The sequence below is a fragment of the Capra hircus genome, chromosome 13 (genome assembly GCF_001704415.2).
Source record: "Capra hircus breed San Clemente chromosome 13, ASM170441v1, whole genome shotgun sequence".
NCBI lineage: Eukaryota > Metazoa > Chordata > Mammalia > Artiodactyla > Bovidae > Capra > Capra hircus.
Window position 1 is genome coordinate 57,324,280 of NC_030820.1, and position 17,593 is coordinate 57,341,872.

Here is a 17,593-nt window from a genome sequence, read left to right on the forward strand (position 1 = left end):
CTGTTTCGCTGTGCCAGAGTAGGGCTCGCAATTAAATGACATAAATCCATGGGTATCAGTGCTGAGCATCAGGGGCTGAGCACACAGATGTGAGGACAGGCCCTGCCCCCAAGGAGTTAACAGAAGATAAACAGGCAAGGGGATGGGGGGTACAACCTGGGGGTTGTAGGCAATCACAAGATGGTTCAGGATAGAAAGAAATACTCTGAACAGTCTACCTGCTAACTGGTCTACCTGATACCAGAGCACCAGGTCAGGCCCCATGCTGGGCCCTGGGAACATAACCCCGTGGGCCCGGTTCTCAGTTTCTCATCTGTGGGGAGAGCCTGTCGGAAGAGGCTGTGGACAAGCATCTACTTACAACTTGGAATGAGGGTCCTGAGGGAAATGAATAGAGCACAGTGATGTACGAGGAGCTGGGGTGGTGCTGAGGGGCCGAGGGATGAGGGGAACCGGGAGGGTGTGGCACTGAAGCTGGGACGGAGAGGCTGCTAAGGAGCCAGCCAGCCATGCTCTGCGTGAAGGGGGACAGCCTTCTGGTGCAAGGAATACTATATGTGAAGGCCGACTTTGGTGCGTCTGAGGAAGTGAATGGAGGCCCTGGGCTGGAACTCAGCAGGTGACAGGAGGCTGGACCGGAGGCCCTGAGGGCTCTGCACACCCCTGGACAGGGGCAGCCAGCAGTTCCTGAGGAGGTGAGCAGGAGGGTAACAGGGTCTGATTCAGGTTTTCACAAGGGAACCCTAGTCCTGTGAGGAGAACGGACACAGGGTGACGGGGCTGGGAGGAGGGAAGGCAGGGAGAGCAGTGAGCAGGAGAGAGGGCTCTTGGGTGAGAGTGAGAGGCGGCAGGCTGCTGACAGTGGGCACAGAGAGAAGTGAGTAGACTCAGAAGCTGCAGCTGTCAGGACAGCTAACGGGGAGGGAGCACCTCCAGACTCACGCGTGAATGAGGAGGGCCTGTGGCAAACTGAGGAAGGCAGGGGTGGTGGGGAAAGCCCCCTCAAGGCGACATGGGATGAGAGTTTTCAAGGCTGAACATGCGTTCTCCAGGCTAACACCGGGAGGGAGGGTGGTCCAAGCAGAGGGAATGACGGGACGTGGGTGTGAAAGCAGGCGCTGGCCTGGTGACGGCAGATCTGAAAGGTTTGGTTGGTCTTGGAGGATGAACTGGTGGGAGGAGGTGACGATGGAGAGTCTGGCGGAGGCTGGCACCATCCAGGCCCAAAAGGCTGTTGTCTGGGACAAACAAGCAGGAAAGGCTCACAGAGGCGCCCTAGAGGATTTTCATTGCATTTCAAACAGTCTCTGATTCGCTGTTGATGTTGAGCTCTTCTTAAACCCTATGATTTGGCAACGACCAGCTGGAGCGGCGGCGCACGGCCAGCGTCCCTCTCCTGACAGTCTCCACGGCACGGGGCTCTGCTGGGCAGGCCTCCCGGGCCTGGCTGCCTCATCTGTATTCCCAGCGTGAGCCCTTGGCTGGCTCAGTGATCGAGCTCCAGGTAGGGGTGAGGGACATTTGCATCTCAGAGCAATGACTCCTGGTGCAGAATCAATTAGAGGTGGGGAAACAAGAGGCAGGCAGACCAGCTAATTACAAAACTTAACAGAATCCTGCTATCATGGCAACAGCAAGAGAGACGCATAAACCCTCGTGTTATTCTTTTTTTACGTTCTGAGAAAAAAAAGAGATGTTATACGTCACTGTGTCTATGAGGACAGGCTCTGATTCAAGGCAAAATGGAATCCATATTATAGTAGGATGCTTTATGATGAGGGCTTTGCTGTCTCATTAAATATATGGGAGGGGTAACTGAGATGTGGGATTCACTGAAAGGGTACATATATTACTGGCATGAAAAGCCATGAGTTTGTGTCTAACAGGCTGGATGCCAGGGCTATGTCTGCGGACATACTCAGGGAGGCTCTGTGGGAGGCGGTCCTTCTGAAAGATGGGCGAGTGATGGTTGGCCAAGGCCCAGCCACCTCAGAACACATGGCCCAGACAACGCAGGAGCAGTGGGGACTGGAGACCAAGCAGACACATCTCAGATGAGGAAGTGGACACAAGGTGTGACATCCAGTGGTTTAACAAAATAACACAAAACAAAAGAAACCAAACAGAGCGAACTTGAGACATGAAATCTGTACAAATGTGCGATGTCTACATCCAGGACAACAGTAACGGCTTGTTGTGTTTTCCTCCATTTGTCTGTGATGATGCTTGTCAGGTTTTACACCATTCGAAGCATCTACGCTGTCTCAGATAAGACTGTGAGGACAGACTATTTCTCCTGATTACTTCCGCTATACTTTTAAGAGCTTTAAGATAGCACAGTGCATCCATCACATGTTCTGTTTTGATAACACTGTTTGAAAACAAAATTAAACAGGAGCTGAGTAATAGGGCAGCTGCCAGACACACCTCAACAGGGAACTCAACACAGGGAAGAATGGGGCAGCAGCAGCAGCCAGACCCTTCCCCACCTTCCCTTCCCGTCCTGTCCCATTTGGGTGGGCTTTGTCAAATCTTCTGTACCGCAGTACCCATGGCCCTCGCCCCACTTCTGGCCCAGGCCCTCCCGAGGCAGACAGCCATCCAGGACACCTTTATCATTAGGCGTTTATTAAGCACTATTGCATGGCACTGTGTTAGCTCATCCATTTCACTTAGTCTCAAACTTTATATGCTGTTAAAGTTCCCTCTTTAGCTCTTAAAAGGCGGCTATGAGATGTGCTTCACTCTCGCTTCCTACCACTAATTCTTTTATATCTCTGCTCGAGGATGGAGCCCCAAAATTACACACCATGCTCTGAGCGGGGTTTCATCAGGCCTGTTAGTCAGAATTTACTTGAAGACACTAAAATGTATAAAAACGCCCTCAGTGACCATGAGCACTTTCTCCATCCGTGGACTTCGTGGTTCCAACTGAGAAGGAAAGGGCTGGCCGCGCAAATGGGAATGTGTGTGTCTCTGGTGCAGAGAAGGGAAGTGAGTGACGTGAAGTGATGGGACCCAGCAGTTGCACTGGTGCTTTCATCTGGGCCTCAGAAAAAAACATAGTAATGTAAAGAGTGACTTACTCGTTCTTGTCCAGCTGTGTCCCAGATGAGGAATTTATGTAGTTCATTTTGGTACTGGACAGTCTTGGTCATAAAAGATGCCCTACAAAGAGAGACCTAAACGATCAGAACACAGTTATTTAAAGGATGTCACCAGCCCCAGCTGGAAACATCGCTTAGACTCCACAATTCTCACATTGCTGCTCCACACTACATTCTGACTGTGGTTCGCTTGGGAGTACTGATGAGACACTCAGATGCTGGCTGCATGCTCTAAGACAGAAGGGTTCTTTGGCTTGTGGCTGCCTAACCTTCATATCAAAAGAACCATGAGATAATTTGATAATCCAGACATTAGCCTCCCTTGTAATATATTCAAGCTGTTCTTTAGAAAGATGGCACCATGGGAAAACTTTCGTGCAAACCTGTGTGTCCAGGAAATGAGTGCACTAGTAATGAGCAGGAGGTCACTTGGCTTTGTCCTCAGCCCATTCCTAAACCAAAGGATCACGTGAAGAGCTAGAGTTAGACCAGGGTTAATAAAACTAAACTGCCACAAGAAGCAGGAAGAATCCCAATCACCACTTCTGTGTTTCAGTAACAGATTGGCCCCCCACTGTTGTCCTGCTGGGCCACATAGGGCCTTGGGGCCACCCCAGTCCTGGGTGGAGAAGGAATGCCCCTGTGCAGGTCTTCCTGCTCTCTGTGAGGGACTGCTCCATGCAGGAGCTTCTGAAGGCAGGGCCAGGGGCTTGTGCTTTTGGGAGAACCTGTGAGGAGCTGTGGAACACATGCCTAGACCCTCTGGAGGCTCCTGGCCGAAGATTCTAGAGGCCTGTCCCAGGCTAGCACTAGCTCCAATGCTATCTTTTACCCTCCCAACCCACCAGAAAGCTCCCTGCTGGGAAGTCCTTTGTCTCCCAGCCTCCTCCGGGCATCCCAGTCTGGCTAAAGAACCCAGAGATGATTATGTCTTCTTTCCCACTGAATAAACCTTCTGGGGCTGAGGGTCAAGCTGTGCTCTTGGAATCACACCCTCATCATCCTAATCAGGACAATGAACTCAATGGCTAGACATTTTCACATATTCTAAATCTGAAATATTTTTGAAGACATTCAAGTAGCAGTTACATAATTTTCAAGAAAGTGCAAGCTGAAATTGATAGAATGACTTTCTGAAGCATTACTGAGCTTACATAAGTATCAGAATCCTTACTTTTAAAAACTTTTTACACTTGCCATGGTTAAATCAGAATGTGCACCAGGACTTCTCACTTTAAGGAAGATCTAAGCCTTCACACGGACCACAGCCTTGTCTAACTCAATGAAACTAAGGCATGCACTGTGGGGCCACCCTAGACAGGCGGGTCATGGTGGAAAGGTCTGACAGAATGTGGTCCACTGGAGAAGGGAAAGGCAAACCACATCAGTATTCTTGCCTTGAGAACCCCATGAACAGTATAAAAAGGCAAAATGATAGGATACTGAAAGAGGAACTCCCCAGGTCGGTAGGTGCCCAATATGCTATTCGAGACCAGTGGAGAAATAACTCAAGAAAGAATGAAGGGATGGAGCCAAAGCAAAAACAATACCCAGTTGTGGATGTGACTGGTGATAGAAGCAAGGTCCAATGCTGTAAAGAGCAATATTGCATAGGAACCTGGAATGTGAGGTCCATGAATCAAGGCAAATTGGAAGTGGTCAAACAGGAGATGGCAAGAGTGGACGCTGACATTCTAGGAATCAGCAAACTAAAATGGACTGGAATAGGTGAATTTAACTCAGATGACCATTATATCTACTACTGTGGGCAGGAATCCCTTAGAAGAAATGGAGTAGCCATCATGGTCAACAAAAGAGTCCGAAATGCAGTACTTGGATGCAATCTAAAAAATGACAGAATGATCTCTGTTTGTTTCCAAGGCAAACCATTCAATATCACAGTAATCCAAGTCTATGCCCCAACCAGTAACGCTGAAGAAGCTGAAGGTGAATGGTTCTATGAAGACGTACAAGACCTTTTAGAACTAACACCCCAAAAAGATGTCCTTTTCATTAGAGGGGACTGGAATGCAAAAGTAGGAAGTCAAGAAACACCTAGGGTAACAGGCAAATATGGCCTTGGAATACAGAACGAAGCAGGGCAAAGGCTAATAGGGTTTTGCCAAGAGAACGCACTGGTCATAGCAAACACCCTCTTCCAACAACACAAGAGAAGACTCTACACATGGACATCATCAGATGGTCAACACCGAAATCAGACTGATTATATTCTTTGCAGCCAAAGATGGAGAAGCTCTATACAATCAGCAAAAATAAAACTGGGAGCTGACTGTGGGTCAGATCATGAACTCCTTATGGCCAAATTCAGACTTAAATTGAAGAAAGTAGGGAAAACCACTAGACCATTCAGGTATGACCTAAATCAAATCCCTTATGATTATACAGTGGAAGTGAGAAATAGATTTAAGGGCCTAGATCTGATAGATAGAGTGCCTGATGAACTTTGGACTGAGGTTCGTGACACTGTACAGGAGACAGGGATCAAGACCATCCCCATGGAAAAGAAATGCAAAAAAGCTAAATGGCTGTCTGGGCAGGCTTTACAAATAGCTGTGAAAAGAAGAGAAGCGAAAAGCAAAGGAGAAAAGGAAAGATATAAGCATCTGAATGCAGAGTTCCAAAGAACAGCAAGAAGAGATAAGAAAGCCTTCTTCAGCGATCAATGCAAAGAAATAGAGGAAAACAACAGAATGGAAAAGACTAGAGATCTCTTCAAGAAAATTAGAGACACCAGTGGAACATTTCATGCAAAGATGGGCTCGATAAAGGACAGAAATGGTATGGACCTAACAGAAGCAGAAGATATTAAGAAGAGGTGGCAAGAATACACGGAAGAACTGTACAAAAAAGATCTTCATGACCCAGATAATCACGATGGTGTGATCACTCACCTAGAGCCAGACATCCTGGAATGTGAAGTCAAGTGGGCCTTAGGAAGCATCACTACAAACAAAGCTAGTGGAGGTGATGGAATTCCAGTTGAGCTATTTCAAATCCTGAAAGATGGTGCTGTGAAAGTGCTATACTCAATATGCCAGCAAATTTGGAAAACTCAGCAGTGGCCACAGGACTGGAAAAGGTCAGTTTTCATTCCAGTCTCAAAGAAAGGCAATGCCAAAGGATGTTCAAACTACTGCACAATTGCACTCATCTCACATGCTAGTAAAGTAATGCTCAAAATTCTCCAAGTCAGGCTTCAACAATACGTGAACTGTGAACTTCCAGATGTTTAAGTTGGATTTAGAAAAGGCAGAGGAACCAGAGATCAAATTGCCAACATCCACTGGATCATGGAAAAAGCAAGAGAGTTCCAGAAAAACATCTATTTCTGCTTTGACTATGCCAAAGCCTTTGACTGTGTGGATCACAATAAATTGTGGAAAACTCTGGAAGAGATGGGAATACGAGACCACCTGACCTGCCTCTTGAGAAACAGGTCAGGAAGCAACAGTTAGAACTGAACTGGAGCAACAGACTGGTTCCAAATAGGAAAAGGAGTATGTCAAGGCTGTATATTGTCATCCTGCTTATTTAACTTATATGCAGAGTACATCATGAGAAATGCAGGGCTGGAAGAAACACAAGCTGGAATCAAGATTGCTGGGAGAAATATCAATAACCTCAGATATGCAGATGACACCACCCTTATGGCAGAAAGTGAAGCAAAAAGCCTCTTGATGAAAGTGAAAGAGGAGAGTGAAAAAGTTGGCTTAAAGCTCAACATTCAGAAAACGAAGATCATGGCATCCAGTCCCATCACTTCATGAGAAATAGATGGGGAAACAGTGGAAACAGTGTCAGACTTTATTTTTGGGGGCTCCAAAATCACTGTAGATGGTGACTGCAGCCATGAAATTAAAAGACGCTTACTCCTTGGAAGAAAAGTTATAACCAACCTAGATAGCACATTAAAAAACAGAGACATTACTTTGCCAGCAAAGGTCCATCTAGTCAAGGCTATGGTTTTTCCAGTGGTCATGTATGGATGTGAGAGTTGGACTGTGAAGAAAGCTGAGCGCCAAAGAATTGATGCTTTTGAGCTGTGGTGTTGGAGAAGACTCTTGAGAGTCCCTTGGACTGCAAGGAGATCCAACCAGTCCATTCTAAAGGAGATCAGTCCTGGGTGTTCACTGGAAGGACTGATGCTAAAGCTGAAACTCCAATACTTTGGCTACCTCATGCTAAGAGTTGACTCATTGGAAAAGACTGATGCTGGGAGAGATTGGGGGCAGGAGGAGAGGGGGATGACAGAGGATGAGATGACTGGATGGCATCACTGACTCGATCGACATGAGTTTGAGTAAACTCCGGGAGTTGATTATGGACAGGGAGGCCTGGCGTGCTGCGATTCATGGGGTCACAAAGAGTCAGACACGACTGAGCGCCTGAACTGAACTGAAGCCTTCAGAAAGCCTTAGTTATTGTGAAGATGAAATGATATGATATACTGAAAATGCTATGCAAATTATAAAGTAGTGTCTCTAAACAAGGTATTATTATTGTTATTATTACTATTTAAAGGCAGCACCAGGAAATGTCTTAGTTTAGACTTTGCTATATTAGTCCTAAGAGGCTGCAACTCAGTCCTCCATCAATTATGGCTGTGCTATCAGAAGTACAACAGGCACCGGGCCTTTAAACGGAGCCAGAGCATCCAACATGCCCAAACTAACTGCTCAAAGGACAAGAGGAGAAATATGCTTCAAGGAGAGAAAAGCTGAGAAAGTTACACGCAATGTTAAAAGGTAGTGTTTCACTACTGGGATCAGAATTCACTGAGGTCCAAACTACCTGCCAACCATCTCCCTTTTACTGAGAGTATAGATTCATGACTCAGACAAGAGAAGACAGACAAAATAGCAGCTGCTATGTAATGTAAGGATGTTATGGGATTAAACCCAACTTCCGGTCTGTGACCTTAGACCATCCATCCCCTTCTCTCCTGTGGATGCTCTGAACACAACTCCTTTACAACTCCTTCTTATGCCTCCACATCTATTGGTCTCTTGTCCTTGCACTGCCAGTGTCACTGGCCAAACTGCCAATTTTTAGGGGTCTTATCTGTCCTTCTGTCTCAACCACCCAGGACAGCCTCTCTCCCTGGTTATTCTGCACACAGATGGAGTGGCTGTCTCTCTGGAGGAAAGTCCCCAAGCCATGAGGACCGGTGTAGGGATGATCCTACGTTAGCTGGGCCTATCCCAGGCCTCTCACTCCACCCAGCAACAACCCCACAACCCTATGACTGACTGTTTTCCAGCCCCCGGTCACTGCCTGTCACCCTTGTTCCCAGGCAGCAGCTTGTTTTTTCCTTCTCAGAGAAGACAGAGGTTATATGCCCAAGCTCCCCAACATGGTCCCCAGTCAACCCTCCCACTTGACCATGCATTCATTTCATTCACACCAGCTGTAATCCCCACTTTTCTGATTCTGCTTGTCTTTATTCACCTATCACCTCTGCCCTGACCATGAGCCCAGCACAACCTGCCTAGGCCACTGCAGACATCAAGCCGGTCTCCTTCCCCCAGACTTGAATCCTTCTAATTGTTCCTGCTTCTGACTTCACGATGATGGTTCCTTTTCCATGAATGCTTTTCCCTCTGGCCAAACGCTCCTCAGGCTTTAGGTCTGAGCTCAACTGCCAACAGTCACAGAAATGTGTGTGGTCCACCTAAGCCAGGTGGCTTTGCATCTCAACTTCACCCTGCAACACACACCATTCCATTTTGTCCTCAGAGTGTCTGCCACAAGGCCTGTACAATGTCTGCCTGGCTTATTTGTCTATTTTTAAATTTATCTGTTCAGTGCCAGGAAGTATGGAGCTTGCGGTTCACATCTTCCTCTGTAACAGGGGCATCTTCCTCACCTCCCCACTGGCTACCCTGGAATTCTGACAAAATATCTACTATGTTGCTATAAGCCACCTGGCCTTCCATGATGTCCAGTTTCAGGGAGTCTCAGCCAAGCGCTCCCCAGAGCACACAGTGAGAAGTACTTTTGAAGCGCAGAGAGAGCTGAGATTAGAGGTGACTCGGGGGGCTCTTGAGCCAGGAGTGTGGCCTCTAGAGGGTGGGGTGGGGTGCCACCAGCAGGGCTGACCACGCCCAGGGACGTCCTCACGACCTGCTCCCGCTCAGCTGTTAGGCCAACTGCTAGGCATCAGCCAGGCATCTTGCCAGAGATGGGTTCCTGGAACCCTGCTAAGGAAGCAGCTGCGATGCTGGTCGGGGCCCAGCGCAGGTGGTGGTGATGGGATGACCACACCCCTCCTCCCCGTGCCCCCGAAGCCTCTCACTCCAACAGGCATCTCTGTGGATTTCTGAGAACCAGAGGTCTTGGCCTGTCACACCAGTAAGGACCACTTCCTCCCTGTTGGCACTTGGATTTGGCTGGACTGATCTAGAGTGATGACGCTGGGGCTCAGGGTGGGCATGGGGTGCAGGGACGCACTAGGCAGAAGGCCTCCTGCATGGCCCCCGCTTCAGGGTTTCATCTGTGGAGGACGTGCTCTCCTGAATCTGACTGACTGCAGCTCTGCTCCACCGTCGGGACACTTCATCCCTGTCCCCACACTAAAGGCAGTGAAGACAGGGCTTAATTCTACTCCACCCTCACCGCAGTCTGCCTCCAGTTCTGAGTTCTCAATCAGAACGTGGTGTCGGCCTTCCATGCAAACGGTGGTCTGCAGCTCTTCTTTGTTACTTCCATCCACTCTGAGAGAACTGTCTGGCTCTCCACTTCATATTTAATCTACACTTGAACTTCAGTCCCTGAGGTAAATTCATAAATTGGACCCTCATCTTCAAGCGGGATCACAATTTCTCCCTCCCAGCATCACTCCATCCCAGGATCATTCCTTTAATGTTCAAGTTAAATGACACGGATGGTAGGATAAGCTCATATCTGGCATCCTGAAAAACAGGCAATGGCTTCCTGCCATCCAAATGACACATGTTTATTTTCCAGCCTGCCATTTACTTGTATGATACCCTTATTTTTCACTACTAAACCATCTCTCTTCACTCTGCCTAGGCAGATCTTATTACCTCTTTAATCTAAAATCCCTACTAGCATTATTTCCTAAAGCTAGGCTGCCTTTCATAAACTTCTCCATTTTTCCAGACGTTCCACGTCACCACAATCTTTGGTGGGAGCATGAGTTCCCAATGGAAGTACTTGCTACAAGGGGTTTTAAAAACACCTTTCCTTTACCTGCAGTGGACTCGTTGGGCTCCTTCAAAACACAGGTGTGCCCTGCCTCACAGTCCAGTACCTCTGAGCCCTTTCTTGGAATGATACACAGATGCTGTCGTCCTCATAATGGTGAAAGTGAAAGGTGCTCAGACGTGTGCCACTCTTTACGACTCTATGGACTCTACAGTCCATGAGATTCTCCAGGCCAGAATACTGGAGTGGGTAGCTGTTCCCTTCTCTAGGGGATCTTCCCAACCCAGGGATTGAACTCAGGTCTCCTGCATTACAGGTGGATTCTTTACTAGCTAAGCCACCAGGGAAACCCCCTCATAACGGTACGTGGTGCCTTTTAATGCGTGTCCATAACCTCAGCTCTGTATGCAGGTTCCAGAATCTCATGTACCTTTAAACTCTACCATTTCTCAGACTCATGAGATCTAAGGGCTGATGTGCCATTTCGTACCACCCTGCAGAGGGCCCCCTCCTAGGCGGTTCTGCCCACCTGCACCAGAGCTGTGGGTGCACATGAGATGGCTGAATCTGCAGGCTCATTCATGGGTCACCCTGAGCAAATTCTCCAGGACCTTCTACATTGTTGTCATTCTACGACTGTTTGTGAAAATATTTAAACTCAATGAAGATATTACTCTAAACCTTAAGATAATTAAATTTAATAATGAAGAGTTTAGCATCTCTTTTCCTAAGTTTGTTAAGAATAACTTAACCCAATAGGAAAACTGTTTCAATCATACACAGTAAAATCAACAGTAACAGGGAAGGAATGAGCTGCCCCGTTTGAGTGGTCATCATGGTGAGTGTTCTTCTCATCCATCATACATGTGGCCCCACTGAGTCCTTCGTGTGAGCCTCTGAGGTGGATCTGATTCATCAGCACCAGTTTGCAGACAAGGCGTGGAGGGGATGCAGGAGGACAGCAGTGCAGCTAGGACCCTCATCAGGCAAGACCTTGAGCCTGGTCTTGGTACCACAGCACCACAGGACTGTAGTGCGCTGGGGGAGAGGGGGGTGACTCCCTCAAACACATGCCTCCTCTTGTTGAGCAGGAACTCCAGGCAGGCAGAGTGAGTGCGACCTCACCCCCATCCCCAAGAGGCTCACAGGTAAGGCTCACAGGTAAAGCCACACCTGAGTCCCTAGGGGAGCGGCGACTCCAGGTGTGGGAGGCTGGATGACCGCCCTGCCCCACCCCCCACTCCCACCCTAGAGAATGGCCACATTCCAACCCTAGAACCTGTGAATATGTTACTTCCCACTGCAAAAGGGCCCTTACAGATACAATTAGGTTAAAAATCTCATGTTGGGGTAAGGATCCTGGATTAATCAGACGGTCCAACATAATCACAACAGTCCTTAGAAGGAGACCAGAAGTTGGAGCCAGAGATGGTAATGTAACATGGAGTAGAGAGCAGGGCTGTGTGCCCTGAAGATGGGTGAAGGGCATCTTCCGGGGTGCTGCTCCCTTCCCCTGTGTTGTGAGGAGCTCTCCTGCACTGGAGCTTGTTCTTCAGAGGGTGCTGGGCCTGAAGTGACCAGGGGCCCAGCACCTGGCCTGGTTTCAGGGCCCTGGCATGGGGGGAGGAGAGCCATGCCCTGCTTCTTCCCCCAGCCTTCTGATCTGTTACTATTCTGAACTCTTAACACCTAACAATAAACACTGCCCATGCAGACAGAGGCTGGACGATAGGACGCCCCTGGAAGTTGGAGGTCAAGGAAGCCAGTTCCCTCCTCACAGCCTCAGGGTAACCAGCTCTGTCAAGACCCCGGCTTTAGCCAGAGAAACTGATTTTGGACTTCCAGAACTATAAGATGATAAATTTGCTATATTTTGTGACAGCAGTAAATGGAAACTACTACACCAGGGAGGACTTCATGAAGCCAGAAGTTTAAGGGGGGTGTCTGCCCAGCAACAAGACCTGAGAGGGGGTGGGGACACATTCTACAAGAGAAAAAGCAGGAAGAGAAGCAGAGAATGATGAAAATGTGCAAGAAGAATGCCAGTGGTTCTGCAGAGTGAGCCTGGTGAGGCAGGGCTGGGGTGGTAACCACATGAAAGGCTCTGGGAAGGGTGGGGGCAGATGTGGGGTGAAGGTCGGCAAGACGCTGCACTTCACACTGATGAGCCTCGGCTCTGTGAGGCCCTGTTTCCTGTTCATCAGGATCTCCCAAAGGCCAGGGCGTCACCATCACCATTTCTGCCACACTCGTGCTCCTGTGCTATTACTTACTGCTGAATGGTGTAAGAAAGTTCATTCTTCTATTTTTTTTTAACTTAAACTTGTCTGAGCATTAATACCGGTAAAATTAAAATCCCACAGGACTCAGGGACTAGTTTTGTATTTTCTAATACACAATGAAATACTTCACAGTATAAATTTAAAACTTCCACCTGTGTACTGTGTGGAGTTATCTGAAGGGTGACGTTCTGGGAGAGACAGCTGAGAGTGCGAGGAGCCCCAAGGGGAGGAAGGGATGGTGTCATCAGATCTATTTGAAAGCTGAATTCTGGACGCGCACAATAGGCCTCTGGTCCTTCAGCCAGATACCAAGCCCTTAATAATCCATGGGTGAGTGAGATGGATGGCGATTTTTAAGGACCTTATGGGGCAGAAGTGGAGATGGAATTCTAGGCAAAACCCAGGGAAACTGAGTATTGCTGAGTGCTCAAACAAGACGGAGGGAAAAGGAGGTGAGCTCCGAGGCCATGAGAGGGTCCTGCAGAAAGATGGGGTTGGCTTGATGGGTGTGAAGGGACACCATGAGGCTGACCCCCCAAAGCCACAAGGTGTGGGCTGCTGAGAGGGACAGTTCTAAGAAGTCTGAGGCAGGCTTCTGCTGGCTCAGGCAGCAGTGTGTGAGATGAGCTATTCAGGTACTTCCAAACTGTACTCTGCACCTTGATTTTCAGAACAGGCAACATGCTCACGGGCTTCATGACCCACAGCGCACAGAGCAGGTGCACTGGACTGAACTCTCCCGCACACCCCCCTCTCCACTCAACTCCTCGCCCTGGAAACTATCTCATCTGCTTCTCAGGTCGCCTTTCCAATACACCCATGGTTTACACAGTATACGTACATGCAGTTTCCCCTGCAACCTTCTTTATTAACACAGATGGTAGAACATAAAACACACGTTTGATTCTTTCACCCTGTGCTACAACCTAGGAGGTCATCCAATGTAAGCACAGGAAGTTTTCTCAAGCTGGCCTTTCCCCCTGCATCACATTTTATCGAGTGATTATACTATAAATTATATAATCAGATCCCTGCTAATCAACAGTGCTGCAATTACTAACCTTGGACAGTCACTGCCCTTGTTGTCTAAAACTTATGTGACTAAGTTTATCTGAAAGATAAAGTCCTAGAAGTAGAATTTCTGGGCAAGGATATGAGGCAACAGCATTCTCACTAAACATGCAGGCTTTTTAGACAGACTACCCACTCTGTGTGTAATTACTCTCTGAAACAAGATACAGAACATTTCCCTAAGCCCAGAAAGTTTCCTTATGCCCATTTCTAGCTAAGTCTCATACCTACCTTAGGCAAACCATTTTTGACCTCTACTTCATAGATGAGTTTTGATTGGCCTTTGGTTTCCTATAAATGGACCACCAGGGAAGTCCTCTCCTGACCTGACTTTAAATATAAATTTCACTAGATGAGCTTAATGGCTAACTGGATGCAGTGGAGGAAGGATCAGTAAATGCGATCACAATTCTGAGGAGTTATCTTGGCGCTCCAGTCCCCCGCCTGGATGTCTGTGCCCTGGCTCCAGTCACCCAATGTCCAGCGAAGATGGGGACTCCCTCAGAGAGGTTTCTCTGGATTTGCCCGTGGCCTCAAGCCTCCATAGCTGAGAGCCCATGGGCCCCTCTCCAGCAGCTCCCCCAACTCCTGTCTCTGTAGAGATGGGCAGCAGCCAGGGGTCACTTCTCTCTTTTGAGTGGCTTGTCACTGTCTGAAGTTGCGTTCATTTAGGTTTCCTTGTGAGCTCAGATGTCTAGTGGGCTTTTAAAAATTAATTTTGCTTATTTTTTGGACGAGAATCTTCTGACTTCTTATATCTGAACTGTGAGTGCACAGGGCTGTTTTAAGGGTTAAGTGACCACATTTGAAGAATGGAATATGATGAACATTATCACTATTACTTGCAGCATGGAGTGCTTGTACCAATTTCCACTCTGTGGTGGACTCACTGACAAGGCAGGCTGAGGCCTCTGGGATGAGAGGGTGGGGAGAGGAGGTCAGAGGCGGACATGTGGTGTCCAGAGTGTGTCTGTAGCGACACAGCAGGCATACAGAGTCACTGGAGAAAGGGGATCTTCTTAAGGCTGTGAGTGTGAATGAAGTCACCTGGAAGACCCAGGACCATGGCAGAAACCCTCCCTGCTTCCACATTTTAGGAGTGGATGCCAAGGCCAAGAAACAGAAAAAAGAGGACCATCCCATGAGGTAGGAAGGAGGAGAATCAAAACTGTATGCCAGGTAACAAGAGGCTCTGCAGGGAAAAAAGAATATCAGATACTTCTAGAGAGGACAAATACAATCAAATGGCCATTCATGAGTTGATGTTAAACTCTGAAACAGTGGTTTCAGTGAAATAACAGGGCAGAAGATGATAAGAGGAGGATCTGAAATGAATCAGATTGGTAAAGAGAAATAATGGCTGTATTCAACTATAAAAATCTTTCAATTAAAGAAAATTTTTTTTTACTGAGCAAATAACTAAGGGCTAGGCACTGAGGATACATTAGTGGTTATTTTGGATAAGGTTCCCCTTCTCACAGAACTATGGAGTGGTGGGGTCAGACAAAAAGTAAGTAAATAAATAGAAAATGACTATAGTTTTCAATATTTACTAAGAAGATAACAAAAGATTGTATCATAACAGTGATTAGTACGGTAATTTCAGCAAAAACAAACAAACAAACAAAAGGTATGCTAAAAAAAATCAACAGTATTCTAGAACTTTAGAAAAATAATAACTGAAATGAAGAACTTCATAGATAGGTTTAAAATGAGATTAGAATTAGTTGAAAAAGTGATTAATAAACTGGATGAAGGGCTAGGAGAAAATACCTAGTCTAAGGCATGGAGGGGAAAAAAAGGAAAATATAGAAGAGTGGAAGAGGCGCACACACAAATTCTAAACTATCTGTAATAGCAGCCTGAGAACGTGAGGAGAGAAAATGGAGCAATACTGAAGAGATAATGGTTGAGAATTTTCCAACTTGAAAGGCATCAAACCACAGGCTCAAGACATCCTATGAAGCCAAGCAGAATGAATAAACCAAAAATCTCACCTAAGCATATCTAAGATAGACTGCTGGAACCTAAAGACAAAGAGGAAATCTCAAAGGCTCCCAGAAGAAAATGACACATTAATATTGAGACAGCAACAAGACTAACACCTGACTTCAATCAAGAGAGATGAAGTCATATGAAAATGGGATACATTATAGTCAAAGGCCTGAGAGGCAATAACTGAAAACTGAGAACTTTGTATCTAATGAAAACAGGCCTCAAAAAATGATTGCAACCTGCCAAAATAGCTAAAATTAAAAACAACTGATGAAAATGTGGAGCAAACGGACTTTTCATGTAGTGTCGGTAGGAACGGAGAAGAGTATGCAAGCACTTTGGAAAACAGCAAGTTCTTATAAACATGCCTTAAAACCTACTGTGGTGCCAGCATTCAAGACGGCCCTAAGGGTATTCGTGGTATGGATGTCCTTGTGTAGTCCCCACCCACAGTGAGTGAAGCTGTCCCGTATAACCAGGAGGATATCACGGAAATGAAGGTGAGGTCACACAGACATTGTGGCTTCCATCTCGGGCTCTGGTGTTGGGAGGACACTCAGGCAGCCCTATAGAGGGGTCAGCAGAATAGCCAGCTAAGCTGCTCCTGATTTCTAACCTTCAAAATCTGTGAGACAATACATATTCATTGTTGTTTTAAGCTGCTAAGCTTAGGTTAATCTGTTATACAATGATAAAAAATATGCTCAAAAGTATACACTTCTCAGGTATATGCTCAAAAGTAACATCTACAATGCAAAGCAATAGAGGAAAACAACAGAATGGGAAAGACTAGAGATCTCTTCAAGAAAATCAGAGATACCAAGGGAACATTTCATGCAAAGATGGGCACAATAAAGGAAGGAAGTGGTATGGACCTAACAGAAGCAGAAGATATTAAGAAGAGGTGCAAGAATACAAGGAAAAACTGTACAAAAAAGATCTTCACGACCAAGATAATCACGATGGTGTGATCACTCACCTAGAGCCAGACATCCTTGAATACGAAGTCAAGTGGGCCTTAGGAAGCATCACTACATACAAAGCTAGTGGAAGTGTTGGAACTTCAGTTGAGCTATTTCAAATCCTGAATGATGATGCTGTGAAAGTGCTATACTCAATATGCCAGCAAATTTGGAAAACTCAGCAGTGGCCACAGCACTGGAAAAGGTCAGTTTTCATTCCAATCCCATAGAAAGGTAATGCCAAAGAATGTTCAAACTACCACACAATTGCACTCATCTCACATGTTAGCAAAGTAATGCTCAATATTCTCCAAGTCAGGCTTCAACAATACGTAAATCATGAACTTCCAGATGTTCAAGCTGGATTTAGAAAAGGCAGAGGAACCAGAGATCAAATTGCCAACATCTACTGGATCATCAAAAAAGCAAGAGAGTTCCAGAAAAACATCTACTTCTGCTTTAATGACTATGCCAAAGCCTTTGTATGGATCACAACAAATGCTGGAAAATTCTGAAAGAGATGGGAATACCAGACCACCTGACGTGCCTCTTGAGAAATCTGTATGCAGGTCAGGAAGCAACAGTTAGAACTGAACATGGAACAACAGACTTGTTCCAAATAGGAAAAGGAGTACATCAAGGCTGTATATTGTCACCCTGCTTATTTAACTTATGTACTCTGTCATGATGCAGAATACATCATGACAAACGCTAGGCTGGATGAAGCACAAGCTGGAATCAAGATTGTTGGGAGAAATATCAATCACCTCAGATATGTAGATGACACCATCCTTATGGCAGAAAGCGAAAAAGAACTACAGAGCCTCTTGATGAAAGTGAAAGAGGAGAGTGAAAAAGTTGGCTTAAAGCTCAACATTCAGAAAACTAAGATCATGGCATCTGGTCCCTTCACTTCATGGCAAATAGATGGGAACAGTGGAAACAGTGAGAGACTTTATTTTGGGGGGCTCCAAAATCACTGCAAATG

The 17,593-nt window shown here is 46.6% G+C and overlaps 1 protein-coding gene across 1 annotated transcript in view; it reads right to left on the minus strand.

Annotated features, from left to right (window-relative positions):
• The window catches only part of RAB22A (RAB22A, member RAS oncogene family), a 52,318-nt gene that overhangs the window by 17,275 nt on the left and 17,450 nt on the right, over positions 1-17,593 (minus strand). The window contains exon 3 of the mRNA XM_018057623.1: positions 3,087-3,168. Coding sequence (XP_017913112.1) covers positions 3,087-3,168 — 82 coding nt within the window. The remainder of the gene's footprint in view (positions 1-3,086; positions 3,169-17,593) is intronic.